Source organism: Zeus faber (genome assembly GCF_960531495.2).
Source record: "Zeus faber genome assembly, chromosome: 14".
NCBI classification, from domain to species: domain Eukaryota; kingdom Metazoa; phylum Chordata; class Actinopteri; order Zeiformes; family Zeidae; genus Zeus; species Zeus faber.
In genome coordinates this window covers 2,605,853-2,625,556 of record NC_137200.1, presented here as the reverse complement: position 1 = coordinate 2,625,556, position 19,704 = coordinate 2,605,853, and the positions used below count along the sequence as shown (strand labels likewise).

The window sequence follows — 19,704 nt, the reverse complement described above, 5'->3', positions numbered from 1 at the left end:
AAATAAGGAACACATCATTTTATATTTCTTCAATGAGGACAATTCTTGATTTAAAGGGACTGAGGGCAAGATAATGTTTCCGTAATTTTTCCGAGAGGTAATTTATTTTGCCAAGTAAACAAACTTCACGTTTTTTATAAAAAAAAAAAAAAAAAAAAATAGTAGACACGGCCCCATCTACCTATATAATGTATTTTAAATATGGAAAGGGAGAGAGGTTTGAAATGTTTTATTTTGTGCCGACACGCCCACAACAGCCAGGGGTACAGAAGCCCCGTCGCCAGCGGTGCGACCCTACCATAATAATTGCACAACATCCGTATCCAAAACATGAACACCTATTAACAACAATGTGAAGTACTGTCAGACATTCTGAAATCAGACCGATGGCTTAAAATTGGACTTTAAAGATGACCAGAAGTTATCTGGGGAAAATGGAGTTGTCAGTGTTGTGAAGTGGAGCTGCTCTGGGAGTAGCGCAAGCAGAGTACCGTGGCAGGGGGTCCTTTGAGAGAATTCGTCATGGGTCCCTAATTCTCAAAGGCATTGGCTATTTTTTTGTGCAAAGCTGTGCCGCATGCCAACCTGATTCTTCTGAGATTTTACTCAGAGGATCGCAATCGATCCATCAGCACAGTCCCGAAATCTACATTACATTATATTGTACTGTACTTGATGTTCCCGAAAAGGTGAATGAACTTTCGGTCACTCCGAACGGGCTGGTTGCGGACAATAGATGATTGTGAATAAGGACATACTGTTTATTGTTTGGTACTATGTTACAAACTGCAACGCACTACTGGCATGAAGTACGAGCACACACACACACACACACACACACACACACACACACACACACACACACACACACACACACACAGAGTCGGAATAGCATTAATTTACCATTTGTTTCCACTACCCATATCTACTTTCATTACTAACATTACAGTGTCTTACAGTATATTCCTGTGTTTAAAGTTGATAAATAGACCTACAAATCAAAACACAACAGAGGGGCACCATTCTAATGTGATATAAAGCTTCCAGACTTTATTCTTTACAGAAATTGTACCTCCAAAGGTAGGCTGCGTACAAAATGAAACAATGAACATTCAAAAATACAGCGACAGTATAAAGTGCCAACAAAATTAAAATAAATAAGTCTGTGTGGACAAAATATTTACTTTAGAAAATGGTGAAAAGCTTCAAATGTGCCACAGTGGTCTCAAACTGAAATGACCTGGGGGGCCACATTGACCTTCATGGGAAAACCAGACTGAATCTTTTTGGTTTTGCTTTGTTTTTTTGTGCCGCACATTAGTGAATCACCTTGTTATCCTGTTAGAAATAGCTCTCTTATCATATATTTGATTCTGTTTTATATATTGAAAACATTAAGTACATTTGTGTGGATTAATTAAGCGGGCCTCAATAAATTGTCATGCAGGCTGGATGTGGCCTCCGGGCATGTAGTTTGGGACCCCTATGCACACTGTAGTTGGTTAGAAGAACACAGGTTCCCTCTCGTTCCAATAGGCTGTCTGGTTCTCTAGGCACTTTCCAAGTACCATTTTCACTCACTTGTATTGTCTAGTTTGGCCTTGTTAGGTTTGAGATTTGTTTTGCTGTATTCAGTTCAAGTCAATTTTGTTTATTCCATGGGAGCGTTGAAATCAGTGTATCAGTTTGCCTTCCCACTTGTGTCATTCTGCTTTTGGGTCCATAACAGATAACAGATTGCAAATGTATCTTGTATTTTATCTGCCTATAATAAGCTGCCATGTGGTTTAACAATTAACTCAAACTGAGGTAAACTCACAAAAAAACTTCCACTCTTTAACCCTTGCTCCTTGGGTATGATAAACAAGAATAACAATAATTAAAAATAAATGTAAATACAAATAAAATGTCATTATGTTTCGTTTTTTGATTATTTATATTTTCACATGTAATTTAAAAATTATATTTAAGGATGTAAAAACGTTGGGGAAAAAAGGGAAAAAATGGCTCAATCAAAAAAATTAAAAAGGGTTGCCGAAACTAGGACTACATTAATTGTACTAACTTATTTAGTCCTCAACTCAATTATAAGATCTTTACTCTTTTTTCTTGCCCCCCAACTATCCCGGTGGGCTCCAGATCATTCCTTCTCTTTGAGACCGCTGAGCTCTCGGTCCGTGCAGTTGCTTTCGGAGGAGTTTGGGACTTTATCCAAAACTTAAATAAATAAATAAGTATATCTATTTAAAAAAAAATCCACATCATGAAGTAGGCTACTCCTCTGCAGCAAACGCGAGTTCCTCCCGCGCCATGTACCGTGAAATGTCCACCGACTCCTAAGCCGTGCACACCGAGCATGTGCGACAAGTGACCAGACGCACACAGGCAACGTGTACCGAGTGATGCAAATGCAGGAAGAAGAAACCCACAACCACGACAGAAGTGCGACATGGAGAAGCGACCCTCCCGTCGGGGCGCCAAGCGTCTTCTCTGAAGCGCGTTCGGCGCACAATTCCACCGCCGGGTCCATCCGCGCCACGATCTCAAAGACGACGATGGAGATGTGCAGAGCCGTGTCCGTGTCTCTGGGAGTGACCGCAGACCACGGGCACAACGTGACCACCGAGCCTGACCTGCTGGAAGCAAACGGCCAAACGCACGCGGCTGTAGACTGTCTGTACGGAGTGGCTTTGAACAGCTGTCACGAGAAGCGGCTGGTGGAGAGGGTTCAACGTTTTTCAGAGAACGGTTCCTCTTCTGTTGTCGGATATCTGGTCTCCACCGGGACCTCTGCGGGAGGACAGGGGGACTCGGAGTACGGTGGTGGTGACACAACTCCAACAGACGTGCGCACAGTGCGCCCGGTCCGCGCTCCCCACGCCTCCGACTTGCCGGAGGACTTTGCGCACTTTCGACCGTGCGCTCCGGAAAGACTTTCCCAGGTCTACAACAAACCCCACGGATCTGCCAGTGGCGTGGAGGACAAGTACCTGGGCTACCTCCAGGAGCAGTACGGCGTCAGGATAAAGCCGGAGACCGTCAGCTGTGACCCTGCTGTGAATCTATGGGGGAACAGCGGCGGTTACCGTGAAGACGACGGCGTTCGGTTTATTGGGTCAAAGCCGCGTGTCCTTACGCACGGCGGCGTGATGGTGGGACAGAACCCCACGCTGGTGTCTGATACGTACGAGAAGTGGGGGATGAGGGGGTCCGACCAGTGTGACACTGCTGGGATGATGTCCACCCATCACAACCACAGCTACATGAAGTACGAAGTGGATGCAAGGTGAGATGTTTGTAGCCTGTGAGAAAAAAATACATTTGTGTCTCAGACATATACAACTAAACACCCACACACACACACACACTCACACACACATGCACACTATAAGTTCAACTTTAGCATATATCATAATTAATGTATATTATTCTCTAAAGTTACCTTCTGTAATTGTGTCGAAGATTCAATCACACTATTTTTATATTGTTTAATGTAGCAGTTTAAAGTAACTAAAATAATAAATAACAAAAATAAGGACAACATTTAAAAAAATGCATTTTAGGACATCGGACATTAGCTCAACCTATTTTCTATTTAATATCCGCAGTAGACCAAAACCTCTTCAATACTGTGCCTGCAGTGGAAATTCTTATTTATTTATTTGCAGGGGCAGATAATTTATTTTTAATTGAGGGAACCGTTGGGCAAATGGTGTGGCCAATACTTCTGCTCTCCGACTAAATTTAGCAAAAAAGGTAATTTAAAATGGCAGCAAATAACCAGCACCATTCTTTTTAGATAGCTCTCGAATTGCTCTGTAATTCACCAAATTCAGCAGTTTTGACGAAAAGGATGAACAAGCAAAATTCAGAATAAATGTAATTAGAAGTAAAACAATATATATATTTATTTTAAAATGTTTGGGTATATAATAGAAAATATATTTCATGTTTTTGTGATTTGTTTGCTTTCCCTCAATAGTGGTGCTGTTGTTTTCAGGGAATTGTCTCTTGAATTAAGTCAAAGACATCAATTGAAGTGAAAAGGTCACCAGAATAATGTCAGTTGATGACTAATATGTTCAAATTCAAGTTCAAGAGATTATTTGTCACATACATATGCCTACGGGCATACATATATGCAGTGAAATGTATATGGGTGTGTGAGTGTGTGTGTGTGTGTGTGTGTGTGTGTTTGTATGTGTTAGGGCTAAATATCGAAGTTTTAATCTAATATGGTATTGACCAAATTCTATCACTACTAATCCACTGATTGAAATATCTGGTGACATTCAATACCAAAATATATTTAGTTTATCTTGAGAATCACTGAGCCTATAATTAAAGTAATGTTTTGTACATTAAGAGTTTCACACTGGCTTTCCGTGAAAGACAGTTTAGAAATATTCATTATAACTAATAAATGTTCTTATCTGTGATAGGAATATGTGTATTTTTCTTATTTGTTAAAATACCATATGTCTCTCTTTTAAGTCCTTAATTTCTTTGTTATCAGAAGTACACCTCTGAGATGGAAAGGAATGCAGAAAGACTGGGCATTAGATTGTGTTTGATCAGTCAAGCAGATCACTTGAATAGTGGTTAATCTCACACACACACACACGCGCACACGCACTCACACATACATAACTCATACAATTTATTTATTAAGAAATGTTAAGGGTGACATCTTTTTTTCCCTTACTTTCCAGTCACATATTTACCTTGCAGCCATATTGCTCATCTAGCCTAGGATCCCCCAAAATGAACTAATGTTGCCTTGCTGGGGTGAGGATTTCCTATGAAATATCGTAGTTTACCCATTGAGTTATTGCAGTTATTGTAAATTCTCAATCTAGATAGCTCATGTTTCACATCTTAAATTGTTATCAGTCATTGGATGATTGGACACAGGATAATTTGGGCCAAGGTCTTGGAGTCATAGACTCTTAACTTTTCTCTTGTTTACAGTTTGTCTTGACTTGGAACAAAACCTTGTCAAGCATTCAAGGTTAAAAGCAGATTAGAAAGATAGATCAACAATATGTTGGTGTACGAAATGTTGTATCACAACGACTCTCATCTCTAACTTCTGCATAGTGTCCACAAAAGCAGTCTTCAGCATTCGGGCCCTCACAGAAACAATTATCATTGCCATCCAATAATGTACCTAAAAAGTCAAATAAAAGGACCAGCAAACGCACAAGACCTCTGAATGGAAACTGAGAACTCGATGGTGAGTGACATTGAATGAGAAATTCCCAAGCCATGAAAATCATTTGTTCAATCATTGGTTAGCTGTAATTTAAAGCTCCCTGGCAGGGCATGAATTGTCGCTCTTTGTCTGTGAAGTTAACTTCTCTCATTGCGTAAAGAAGAGAGCCACATCCAAAGATTTTTTTGAGGAACTTTCTGACGTGTGATCTCTCCTGTGGCTACAGGGTAAGATTGCGTTATTTTATATCCGACCTCTGGAGAATGCTCCAGACTCCTTTGAAGGTCCCAACTCCAACTCCTTTATCTCGTGGCTGCCCGTAGTCAGTATACCTGCCCCAATCTGCCCCTCTGGTTATGTACAGAATTCATACTCAAAAAACATAACATACAGTTTGCCATGTCACAGTGAATGGAAAACAAAGAATAAGTAAAGATAAAACAGAAAAATGTAAGTGTTGGAGTCAAAGAATATATATACTGTATATAGATGCTTAAAAAATATATACGCATATATTAACAGGGAGACATTTCAAAATTTCCAGTTATTATGTAATTATAGTGTAATTTCACTATATGTGTGTGTGTGTGTGTGTGTGTGTGTGTGTGTGTGTGTGTGTGTGTGTGTGTGTGTGTGTGTGTGTGTGTGTGTGTGTACAAATGAGAAAAAATTTAACATTTTATGCATTGCTGATAAAAAAAAAAAATAGGGTTAGTATAGATAGTATAGAAGACGGATTGTACACGTTGCTGCAAAAAATATTTAAGCATATATTAATATTATTAATATATGCAATTCAAGTTGCTGGAACAGAAAGACATTTAAAATATTTCCAGTTATTATGTAATTATAGTGCAATTTAAATTGACTGCTGTTTTAATGCGTTTGTAGATAGAATTACCCAACCCTACCTGACCCTGCTACCAAACTACTACACTGTACGCGATATTAACTTATTTGAATTAAATTGAAAAAAATCAAATATCACAATATTCTTTGGACAAATACCTCAATGTAGATTATTTGATAATAATCCTGGGGTGACTATCAGCGCTTTGAGAAGCCTTCAGGCTATCAGATATTTGGGAAACAATCATAATTAATGTAGATATTATGACCAAGCAACTAGAGGCATTGATTAGAACAGATCATAGAAAAGTCCATGAAGTTTTTGAAGTTTATGAAGATTTTGACTACTTTACTGTACTCAAGCCTTTAAGACAACATGTACTGTAACTATATCACAATATCACGATGACCAAAATCCCAGACTCTATTCCAGGATCTATTATCTATTCTCATATCATAAACTTGATTTTATATTGATTTATTGCCCCAGATCAGCATCATTGTACTTACTCACTTTGACCCACCTTGTATATAAGCAAACTCTGCATCGAGGTTAAAAAACCTGCATGTAATGGTCACGGCGCTATGCATAAACTGTTGTGTTAAAGTATCATGTTATCCTTTTTTATATTTGTGTAAAATGTCTCATTGCATTATTTGCTACTCCAGTGTTGACAGCGGCAGAGAGCCCATGTTTCCCACGGGGTTTTTCTTGCCGCCACCGAGACCTTGCCTGATATGTGGCGATGAGTCAACTGGCTTCCATTACGGCGTGCTCACCTGTGGCAGCTGCAAAGTATTCTTCAGAAGAGCCGCGGAAGGTAAGTAAAAATCCCAGAAATGGAAACGCATTCCAGTCTACTAAGAGAGAGCCTCCTGCTTCTCTGTTTCTCCTGCAACGATTTCTTTGACTTATTTCAAATTGAGATCTCATTTGATTTACAATCTGTAATTTCTATTCTAAAACGGATTCTACGCCAGAGTGTCCGTATGTAAGTGCCAGACGAGTATTTATGTGCTTCCCTTAAATTATTTAGCAAATTTAAAATGGAAGTTGGCAGTTGTTTCTTTTTATCTCGAGTAATTTCGCAAACATTTTTAAGTTGAGGCTTATTTAATGTACTACATATATTATAGTGGTCTCCCATGTTGGTTTGAGTTTCCAATTAGCAATTAACCCTGTAAAGCTCAAATAAAGTAAGTGAGCTCAGAGGAAAGTTGGAAAATGTGGGAGTTCAGGACCAAAGACCCCAGATCTATGAAAACATTAACCATCCAATGGGTTTGCTAGGATAAACAATAGACACTTTGAGATTGTAAATATAGATACAACATAAAATAAAATGTACAGATCGTCTGGGTGAATGTTGTGTTATTACAGCCGAGGGCTCTATAGGGGAAAAAAGTTGTAGTTTAAAAAAGAAAGCAATAATTGATAAATCATTTGTGATGTTTTGTGAGATTATACTAGTTCAAAATATGGCTTTAGATCAAAAGGATAATGCTTCCTCTTGAAAAACAATTGATCTCTTTACAACCCAACTTCACCTTTAATTAAAGCCTTTCAAATGTTTCAGGAGAGGGTGTGCCATTTTTTCCATTTCATTATTTAGTAGCATAATGACTAAAAGTTATGATGTTATTGTAAGACGCTTTGGACAAAAGTGTCTGCTAAATGATGTAATGTAATATACAGTATAATATTATGATTAATGTGTGTCCTTTGTTTTGATATGTGTTCTTAGGCAAACATTACCTGTGTGCGAGTAGAAACGACTGCACCATCGATAAGCTGAGGAGAAAGAACTGCCCATCGTGTCGCCTAAGGAAGTGTTTGGAGGCGGGAATGGTCCTGGGAGGTATGAAACATTTATTTTTAACTTCTAAGACATACAAGTGTCATGTTGTAAAATATGCTGCATTTTGCAAAATGTATCTACTTTGCACAGTAGCTGCCTTTTTAAATATCATGGTCCACTCTCCTCCACTGTGCCCTGGTGTTCAGTGGCTGCATGAAATGATAGTGAATGTAGGATGGATGTGGGATGTACTGTAGGATGGATGTGGGATGTATAATAGGATGGATGTAGGATGCACTTTAGGAAGGGTGTAGGAGGTCCTGTAGAATGGATGTAGGATGTACACCAGGGTGGATGTAGGATATAATGTGGGATGAATGTAGGATGTGCAATAGGATGGATGTAGGATGTACTGTAGGATGGATGTAGGGTGTACAATAGGATGGATGCAGGGGGTACTGTAGGATGGATGTAGGATGTGTGCAGTATATAGTTCAACATGCTTACTCGGCTTACTGTACGACCAAAGTTTAAATCCATACCAGCCAAAGTGAAGTCTTGACGTGAAACTGTTAATGGTTTGCCAAGACCAAATACTTGATTTTCTCCCCATCGTGCACATCCCAGCCTACTCCCTTCAATTGCGGCATCATCACAATAGGGGATGTTACAGATAATCAAGGCCCCTGACTGAGCTGCTGTGCAATTTGGACCCATTCCGTTCACTTCTCCTTACTGTCACCTGGACCCGCTCGTCATATTAGGCTGTAGAGATTGACATGTGGTGGATTAATTTTAGTCTTCTGTTCAATTTTCACTCTCCTCCATTTTTTCATTCTGTTAACAGTGAAAATTGTGCTGAGGTGCACAAAGCTGACATGAGACATGTGAATTAAAGCAGCAGAAATTCTGGTGATTTTGCCACCAGACGCTGTCAAGCGCACAGGGGGAAAATACGATCTAATGCTTGTCAGTAACAAGGCAAGTATTCTGGCTGCAGCTAAAAACTAGTCTCCTTGGACTAAAGTTCTCATCACAGTCATGTAACGCACTTGCAGCATCTATCGGATGAGATTGTGACAATTTTTAGAAGTGTCGAAAAAAAAGTTGTGACATTTATGTCTTATTTTCCCATGTTTAGGTTTTTCCCAAAAAACATGTAGGATATAAAAATGCTAAACAAAGAATATACAAAAGTAGAAATGTATGATTTATATAACTGTAATTTATCATACAGTTTTAAAAGCAAACCAAAAATACTAGAAATTGTATTTAACGTTGCAATTATACAATATATCAATCAAATTATGACCTTTGTATCATAGTATCATGTAATAACGGTTGCTGACTACACCCATTGTTATTAAGTTGAAAGCTCTGAAGAAACTTTTATGGACGTTTTTCAAATCCCAATCCTGATTACAGACTAATAATGCATTTGTTGAAATTGCAAAAGAATAGTTGAGAATTGCCCGCAGGTTTTCATTTGGAACATTGAATTCCATAACTCTTGGAATGTTAATGGCATCCCCAAATAGAACTTGAACAAGGTTGTAATTTGGACAAATTATGAAGGCAAGCTCATTTTGCAATAGCCCCATGAGGGAGAGAGCTGTGAAAATATCAAGTGAGGTCAATATTTTGCACAGTATTTGTCATCTCAATCATCATGGACTTCCTAAATAGTGTGCATGTTATATCAGAATCACAATCATTAATGTCTTTATTGCTAAGTAAATTTACACGTACAAGGAATTTGTCTTGGTGTTTGGTGCATACAATAGCAAGAAACATAAATACAAAATAGAACAATAAGAAAACAAGATCAAAATATATATAGAATAATATGTAAAATATGTCTGTTTTTTAAATTAAATATGGCTGATAAAAATATAATATGGCTGTTTTATAAATAAAGAGCTTTAGAGTTTGTGCAGGAATGTGCAAAATATGAACCATGGAATATACTGTACGTTAATTAACGCATTGACAGATGTGGGGAATTTTCCTTCATTTAAAAGTGCAATACACAACTTTTTCACTGTTGTCGCAAAAACAACTGGATCACTTTACATTTTCCTCAAAGCACTCCATGTAAATGATGAACACCACTTTGGAAGTAAGAGAGAAGAAAGAAGAAACAAATACAAGTAAAAAGGGGAGCTGCAATTTTTCGAGATAAAAAGCACTATAACCTTTACATTTCTCAACCGATTTCAATTAGTGTTTTTTATATTCAAGGGTTTATGATCTACCTGGAGTAGATTGCTCCACCGTCCGCCATTTCCACTAATGGTTGCACATTAGTTGACACACTTCCTGTGACGCTCTGCCGTAAATAGATAATTTTCCTGGGGATTCGTTCCCTGTGGCAGTCCGAATGCATGGTGATATGGAGGCTTATAAGGAACCAATCTATACGCCGATGGTGGCATTATTCTATAGCCATTACACTGTGCAATCAATATTCATAATGATAAGAAAAAGCAAAAAAGTTGTCTAAGAAGTCTATTTCTCCTTTAAACTGTAGTGTCTATGGGGGCGGGGTAAGGGGTATGTCACTCAAAAAAACAAACATTTGTCAGTCTTTACACTGAGTAACTAAACACCTAGTGTAAACACTGACTCAGTGATTTGGAATGAAATACCATCTATCCGTTTGATACTCTGAAGTCCAAACTAATGTATTTCTTGTTTTCAAATTGTGTACTCTAACTAATCCAAACTAATACAAATGCCACATTCCAGTATTATTTTATGGGTTAATTTCAAGTCATATTGTTAATATTTTTAATTTCTTGGTATTCTTTTCTTTACTATACCCCTTTCTTTGGAAATTTATTTAATTTTATTGAATAAATTGTTTAATTCATTGATTGTGGTTGTCCTTCATGTGAATAGAATGCCTTGACACGAGTGAAATAAAGGTGAAATCCTAAAAGACCTTTTACATTTTGCTCATTAGTGACAACAACTATAACAACTCCATGGAAGTCATCATTACGAATAGTTCTTGCCTTCAAGTTCAAGAGATTATTTTTATTTTAAATTTCAGGATGAACCTAAAATGCACTTTAACCTTTACAGGTGAACTTAATTTGACCTTCTCTAAACTTTTGAATGCACATGTCCAACTGTTCAATGTTTCAGTACCTTTTGCACAACTTGCTGTTCTCTAACAAGGAGCTCAACGGCAAAATTCACCACAGGTGTTTGTCCATGAATCGACCAATACATTTCCTGGTTCAATTAGAATTGGTATTTAAACAGTCCTCTTCATCATGCTGTTCACATTTTGACATAATGAGACCAAGACGACACCTAACAACTGATCAACAGTACCTCGCCGTTGTGAGGCTTCAAACAGGATGTTCTCAGAGGGAAGTGGCCACTGAGCTTAGAGTGTCACAGAGTGTCATCAGCAGGTTGCAACAGATACAGAGAGACTGGAAGAGTCACAGAAAGGCATAGAAGTGGACGTCCTTTGGCCACATCCCACACTGATGAGCGCTTCATTGTGAACAGCGCCCTGCGGAACCGGATGATGAAAGCCACTCAACTCCAGGCACATTTAAGGGAGGTGAGAGGCACCAAGTGTCACGTCAGACCATTTGAAACTGTTTACATCAGCATGGTCTGCGTGCTAGACGACCTGCAAGGGTACCTGACCACACCACCAGGCACAGGCATCATCGTCTTGCATGGGCCAGGGAGCATTTAGGCTGGACGAGGGACCAGTGGGCCTCATGCTGTTCTCTGATGAAAGTCAATTCAGCAGAAATGATGGCCGCCAACGATGTTGGAGACGTCAAGGAGAGCGCTATGCATCAGCCACTGTTGTCAGCAGACGAGCCTTTGGTGGTGGTGGTGTTACAGTGTGGGCAGATGTGTCTAGTCAATACAGAACTGCCCCACACTTTTTGAATGGTACAGTGACAAGCCCATACTACCTGGATAACATCATTAATCCAGTCATTGTGCTCCTGCATGAACAACACAGGCCTAATTTCATCTTCATGGACGACAATGTTCCAGCTCATCGAGGTCGCATCATTAGGGAACAGCTGCTGGAGACTGGGGTACCTCAAATGGAGTGGCCTGCACTTTCTCCAGACTTGAATCCCATAGAAAACCTATGGGATCAGCTGAGTCGCCGTGTAGAGGCTCGTAACTCTGTACCCCAGAACCTCAATGACCTGAGGGCCGCCCTTCAAGAAGAGTGGGGGGCCATGCCTCAGCAGACAATAAGTCGACTTGTGAACAGCATGAGACGTGGTTGTCAAGCTGTAATTGATGCTCAAGGGCACATGACAAGTTATTGAGACATTGATATTTTTTGTTGTGGTATACCCACCACTGTTGTTGGCTTTTGTTTCAATAAATTGTTTGAGATGATGAAATCACCATTGCATGCTTCTTCTTAAATGCCCTACTTTCATGATATAATATCACTGTAGCAGGAACTTTTTACATTTTCCATAAATTTCACCCGAAAGCCAAATATCCCTAACTTTTTGTGAGTAGTGTATATGCAGTGAAATGTCATGACACCCGGTGATTTCACACAATAAGCCCTATACGTTCTAAAAATACTTAAATGTGCGTAATCGACACAAGGTGCTCGTGCAGGTGGCCGCGAGGGGTGGCGCCACAATCGCGATTCGGGATTCTATACAGAGTGATGATGATTATGATACATTTTCTGCTGGAACTATTAGATTAATTTGATGAATTGAGTGATTCATTTTTATCTTGCAACACTAAAGCTAGCTAGTATTTTTTTTTTTTGTGGAATTCAAAAACCTATGCACCCTTCCTTGTTTGCCACACATATGTGGCCGCTGCTGCACTAACGAGGGTTTGATCCTGTATGACGTCTCTGAACCTGTCTGTATCATGGTGCCATTCCGGGGCGATCCTGGTGAGCTTGTGTGGTGTGGTATTCAAGCTTCTGAACATTCAGAGGCCTCATTCATAAACTGTTCATCCGTATGAAAGAGGTCCCATTCCTTTTTCTATGCAAATGCTGGCACTTATGAACTTGACAGGGGAATGTTTGTGGCTCTGTGGAAACTTTGACTGGTGCATACACACATTAGGAAGGAACAGTAATTGAAATGGCCATGACAGGGGGATGGACCTTAGGAAACATTTTAGATTGAAATGCATGCCCCTACTTAGAGAGAGAGAGAGAGAAGGGAAATTAATAGCACACAGACAACCTGAATGCATTGATTTAGTTCGATGCAACAGCCTCGCTGTCCGTATACAGAACATCTACTGTAACTAAGATTTCCCAGTCAGTCGGCTTTCTGACGGAGGAGATTACCAGAGCGTGGAGGGGCACCATTCTACGTCCCCCCTGTGCAGTCAGTGAGTAGAACAGGCTGTCCATTATTCATATGTGAAAGATATGACTAACAAGAAATGCTTATTATACAGTGCCACCGCGGATGCCGTTTCACACACACACACACACACACACACACACACAGTCAGAGTCACATACAGAGTTGCCTGTGTGCTGTTGCTTTATCTCATCTTCCTTATTCCTTCTCAAGGCAAGGGACCTTTTAGGCTAATTGCCATAAATTGGAGGTGTTCAGCCAGCCAGATTGTTATACCCATACAATGTGCTGTGACTGCCTTAGCACTGTTGGAAGACTTCAAGGAAAATTATTACGTTTTAACTCTGCCATGTCATTTTTCCGTCAGAAAGGAGTGGATTTTTCAGCCGTAATACGACTGTCGCTATTAGTTACGGATTGGTTGATTATTAATAGAAAATGATGGATGAAGTGTGTTAACATGGTTTAACCAGAAGCTTGGTTTGTTCACAGGCGGCAATTTTAAGTGAAATATGTGTGGAGTGTATACAGCATGCCCACTTCACACTTCACTCTCTGTTTTCTTCGACTTGTGACATTTTAGGGAATATATATATATCTATATCATCATAGTCTATATTGTTACTTAAGAAATTCACCTAAATTAATCTCACCAAATGTTAATATTATAATGTAGAAATGATGACAGTTGTGCTCATTTACTCTACCAAGTTCTGGGCCGCTGCACCCGACCATGGACAGGCGAGAACAACTAAAGGTTATAGGGAATAGTGATGAAGTGGTCAAAACTGGCACTGAACCACAGATGGCCTCAAACCTGCAAGACCATGGACAGATCTTGCAGGTTTGAGGCCATCTGTGGCCAGTTTTGACCACTTCATCACTATTCCCTATAACCTTTAGTTGTTTTTGTTTAGGAATTATATATAATTATAGAGACGTTTTGTCAGCGTTTGTAACGCCTTATTTGTCCAAGTCACAGTTTCAACAAGTTGCTTTTGGAGTGCATTTTGAAAACCACGGACTGCTGCGCCTTCAGCTACCTACAGATTCCGTAACATAATAATAGTAGTGATAATAATAATAACAATATTAATAATAATCATAATAATAATAATAATAATAATGTCAAAATATAATTTACAGATCACTGGAAAGTCTGGGTGTGACACCCCTTATAAATGTGCTTCAGTTGCACAAGCTCTGAAGACAATCACACAGTGGAGCCTTTTTTTGCCTTTTTTTTTGTCTCGTGCAGGTACCACCAAGTCTCTACAGACGGTAATGGCGTCATTCTAACTTCCTGTTGCTATTAGCGCCGGTGAGAATTGGACATTCGCAACGAGGCTCATTTGCATAGAAAGGAGCCAATTTTTCACCAAATGTATGATTTGCTTTATATACGTGAAAATAGTACCAGAGCACCGAGACACTATTGGGGTGGCAGCGCAGTTAGTGCAGTGGTACATTTCACTTTTTGCAGTACTTTAGACGCTTGCTTTTTATGTTATTTGCGCCGGTTTAGCGGCCGCAAAAGCTGCCGATCGCTTTGTGAATTCGCCCCACAGTGGAGAGCAGTGGATCAGTGGACGTTTATCAATATCTGATAGCTGTGCGTTTGAACTTGCTTGACCTAATCAGTCATGGTCTGAATTCTGTTCCAACCTGAAGTTTGCATCATGCCTAAAATGTCTAAACATGTTCCCACTCTGACCAAAGTGTAAAGGATGTACATTGGTGGAAGACGAGTTACTGAAGCTGAACAGGGCTGTGAAAATCATGACATTTAGTTGGCCTGAAGTCCTGAATTTCCCTCCAGAGATTAATCAAGTGTTGAAAGAATGACAGCACACAAACACAATCACTGTCTCACAACTCCATTTACACTTAATGAAATTAAGTGAAAGTTTTTCACTTTAACTTGATCACTTTAATTTAATCAGTATCAAAATCTAGATTACACTGAATTTAACTAAACTGAGTGTTAAAGTGTTCATGCAATTGAGAACATTGCACCTATTCTTAAAATAACAGTTGTGACAGATAATATAGATGACAAAAGTACTTTGGACGGTTGACGTTTGTTGTTGTGGTCAGTCGTAGTAGTGCTATATTTTCATGAAGCATTCTAGCTGGTGTGATATTATATTGTAATGTATATTATATCAGTTATGTATATACATTTAGTGTTATGTCTATATATTTTTTTAGACAACTTAAATTATGACCCTTGTAAGTTGAAATAATCGTATTCCAGTATATGATGAATTATAACAATTATCGTGACTAAGGCTGGGTATTGTTGAAAAAGTTATGATACCAGTACCAATACCAAGACCCCTACCCCGATACCGATACCAATAGAGTACTACATTTGATACCTTTTTTTTCTCCTCTACCCATCATGTGAATGGAAGCATTCAGTCGTGTTAAATACCTCCCCCCCTTCCAAATGATTTTTACACTAATACATTTTGAAAAGTGTTATTGAAAGTGTAATTACTGCAATGTTTGTTAAATAACTAAACAAAACTGTACAATGAAGTATTTGGGCAGTGTAGTTTTAAACAAATAACCAGTACATTACATATTACATTAAGCAGACGCTTTTATCCAAAGCGACTTACAATTATTCAAACACCGACGGACGCAGCCATCAGGAGCAATTAGGTGTTAAGCGTCTTGCTCAAGGACACTACAGCATGCTAGCAGGAGGAGCCTGGGATCGAACCAGCAACCTTTAGAGCACTAGACCACCAGCTCTACCGCCTGAGCTACTATCCCCACGGTCGGTACACAGTACACAAGGAATGATTACAGTAAGGAAAACCTGACTGTTGTTTTCAGACAGACTTCAAAAATTGTGAACCTATCTTTTAACAGAGTGTTGTAGCTACTGCTGCGGTAGTGAGCCAATCACACGTCACATTGAATCGAAGAATGCTTGCAGTGATTGGCTGCGAGCAAAACCATACAAAAAGTCATTTTTTTCTAGAGCTGGGTACAACAAGGATTGCACTCAGAGGTCTTGAGGATTGCACCTGTGTCACCTCAAGACCACATTAGGGACCCATCTAATGCCACCTCAGAGAGGCAAACCCACCCTGCGAGGGAACGAATCAATTGGCCCAAGATGAGCGATACCAAGGAATGGTACCAACTAGACCAAGATCTCGACAAAGTGCTAGAAGCCACACTAGCAGGGACAGCAGAGCAGAAAGTCATTACTCTCACAACAATAACATACAATCTGGCAAGGGAGCGTTTTGGAATGAAGGACAAGAAAGTTAACATCAAGATTGCACACCAGCCAAGAAGAAGAGAAAGGGAAATCCATTGCTTGAGGGAAGAAATTAAGACACTCAACAAACGTTTCAAAAGAGGCCCGGTTGATGAAAGAGAAGGCATCAAGGATTTCACGTGTCAACTCCGGAACATCTCTGCAGACTCAGAAGAGCAGAAAGCATTCGGAAAAGGAGGAAAGATAGGGAGAACAAAAGAGCACAGTTCACCAAAGACCCTTTCCGATTCACCAGAAGGCAAAATGAGGCAAAATCTGGAAGGCTGACTAGCCCCAAAGAGGATGTGGAAGCGTTCTTGAGAGAGACCCACAATGACATCTCCCGAAACCAAGCCCTGGATGCCAACCGAAACATTGACAGAATTGAAACACCTGGAAAAGAGCTCAACATCAGGGAACCATCCTGGAAGGAAGTCCAAGAGGTGGTGAAGAAGGCCAGAACAGGATCTGCCGCCGACCTAAGCGGTATACCTTATAAGGTATATAATAAATGCTGAAGGCTGTTTCGTGCCAAGGAAGAGAATTTCTCAACCATCGATCAATTAAGAACAATCTCACTACTAAGTGTAGAAGGGAAAATCTTCTTTTCTGTACTGGCTAAGAGGATGACCTCATACATGACAGAAAATGGATACATCGACACTGCTATCCAGAAAGGTGGAATCCCAGTCTTCTCTGGATGTCTGGAACACACCGGAATTCTCAGTCAGATGATCCGGGAGGCCAAAACCAGCAAAGGCGACCTGACTGTCGCCTGGCTGGATTTGGCCAATGCCTATGGATCAATCCCTCACGCCCTCATCCATGCAGCATTAGATCACTACAACATCCCTCAGCACATCAAGGGGATGATCATCAGTTACTTTGGCGGAATCCAGCTACGATTCAAAACAGCCCACTTTCAAACTCAGTGGCTAAACAATCTCCCCCATCCTCTTCATCATGGGTATGAACCTCCTAATTACAGCAGCTGGGAAAGAAGCCAGAGGTCCAAAAATGGAATCACGCATCCGACAACACCCAATAAGAGGTTACATGGGCGACCTTACAGTGACGACCACAACCCATGTGGAGGCGAGGTGGGTGCTCACAGTTTTGGACCGCATGGTGACGTGGGCCAGAATGAAGTTTAAGCCAAAGAAATCCAGGTGTATGGTGATCAGGAAGGTACATTGATAAATAGGTTCAAGTTGCAGGTGCAAGGAGAAGTGATTCCATCGATAGAGGAGACTCCAATCAAGTGCCCTGTAAAGTAGTTTGACGATTCACTTACGGACAGAAACAACATCACCACTACAGAAAAGCAGACAGAGGAATGGCTGAGGAGGATTGAAAAATCAGGGCTCCCGGGGAAGTTTGAAGCATGGCTTTACCAACACGGACTGCTGCCAAGACTCAGGTGGCTGGTGACAGTGTATACCGTCCCTATGACAAGCGTAGAAGGAGTGGAGAGGAAAATCAATAAGTACCTCCGAAGATGGTTGGCAATCCCTCCAAGCTTCAATTCAGTAGGCCTCTACATAAGATCAGGACAGCTCCAACTTCCTCTGTCATCCATAGTGGAGGAATTTAAGGTAGCAAGTGCAGTGCAGAGTCGTAATGACATGACTCCCAGGATGAACTAGTCAGAAATGCAGGCATCATCACACAATCAGGACGCAAGTGGGCAGCTGACTCATCTATTGCACAAGTTGAAAGCATGTTGAGGCTACGTGACATCATTGGAACGCAATGCACAGGAAGACAGGGTCTTGGAACTTCCCATTTCCAACAATGGTGGAAGGCAGGAACCAAAGATAGAAAGAGCCATGATCCAGGAAGAAGTACGGAACCTGGAGGAGGAAGGACGAATGTCAAGGGCAGTGGAGCTAGTGTCCCAGGGAGCCTGGACTAAATGGGACCTAACCAAAAGGAAGATCACATGGGGAGATCTATGGAAATTGGAGCCTTTCCGTATGTCTTTCCTCTTAAGTTTGGTGTATGACACACCCCCACTTGCACAAGTCGGGCATGAGAGAGGACCCATTTTGCAAGCTTTGCGGCGAGAGGGGCACCATGGCACACATCCTGTCGGGGTGTAAAGTAGCACTCACCCAAGGAAGGTACAGGTGGTGCTATGACAAGGTGCTCATGACACTTGCTAACACCCTGGAGCAGGAGAGATGGAAGAAACGCCAACCACATGGGAAAATTACACCATCAATTAAGTGTGTAAAGGAAGGAGAAAAGCCACCAACCACAGCAACAACAAGAAACAGCCTACTACAAAAGGCCCGATCATGGGAAATGGAGGTGGACCTGGGAGGAAGACTGCAGTTCCCCCAAGTTGTTCAGACAACCCTGAGGCCGGATGTGGAACTGTGGTCTGAAGAGGCAAAGAAGATCATCCTCATAGAACTTACAGTCCCATGGGAAGAGGGGTGCGACCGGGCCTTTGAAAGAAAAAACGCCAAATACCAGGCTCTCTTGCATGACTGCAGGGGGAAAGGATGGCAGGCATGGCTGTTCCCAGTCGAGGTCGGCTGTAGAGGATTCCCTGCCCAGTCAGTGTGGAGAATGCTCACAGCCATTGGGATGACAGGGAGGGAGAGAAAGACAGCAGCTTGTAGGATGGGGGAGGCAGCAGAAAGAGCCTCTTGCTGGTTATGGAACATGAGGGAGGAGTATAGCTTGAAGCCAGGAGGTGTAGATGGGCATTGACTTGGAGGAGGGGGGTTCAGGGTCGAAACACCCGGTGAACGATGGATACCGTCTGACGACATCAACTCCTCCTGGCCAAGGCTACATTCACCAAAAGTGAATGAAGGGGATCTAGAGATGCTAGATGTAATTCTAATCACGAATGCAGGTATCGTTTGACTGGAGAAGTTTCGATATTTGGTATTGAGTTATTTAGGTCGATACCTTAAAGGTATTGAGTACCAGTACCCAGCCCTAATTGTGACTCATATTGCATAGTGAAATCTTGTGAATATAGTAGTGAAATAGTGAAATACACACACACACACACACACACACACACACACACACACACACACACACACACACACACACACACACACACACACACACACACACACACACACCAAGAGAGTTAGCAATGTTGAGAGGAAACTCAATGGTCATGTTATCAATGTTTCAGATTTTAACCAGACTCCAGAAATGTCTGCATGCACGCTGCTCTCCACAGAC

General features: G+C 40.8%; 1 protein-coding gene across 1 annotated transcript in view; it reads left to right on the top strand.

Moving 5' to 3' along the window:
* Nucleotides 1-2,402: 2,402 nt before the first annotated feature.
* ar (androgen receptor) overlaps nt 2,403-19,704 on the top strand; it is a gene marked incomplete at both ends in the record, with an annotated part of 30,696 nt that continues 13,394 nt past the window's right edge. Inside the window, 3 exons of the mRNA XM_080014190.1 lie at nt 2,403-3,286; nt 6,734-6,885; nt 7,810-7,923. Coding sequence (XP_079870316.1) covers nt 2,403-3,286; nt 6,734-6,885; nt 7,810-7,923 — 1,150 coding nt within the window. The remainder of the gene's footprint in view (nt 3,287-6,733; nt 6,886-7,809; nt 7,924-19,704) is intronic.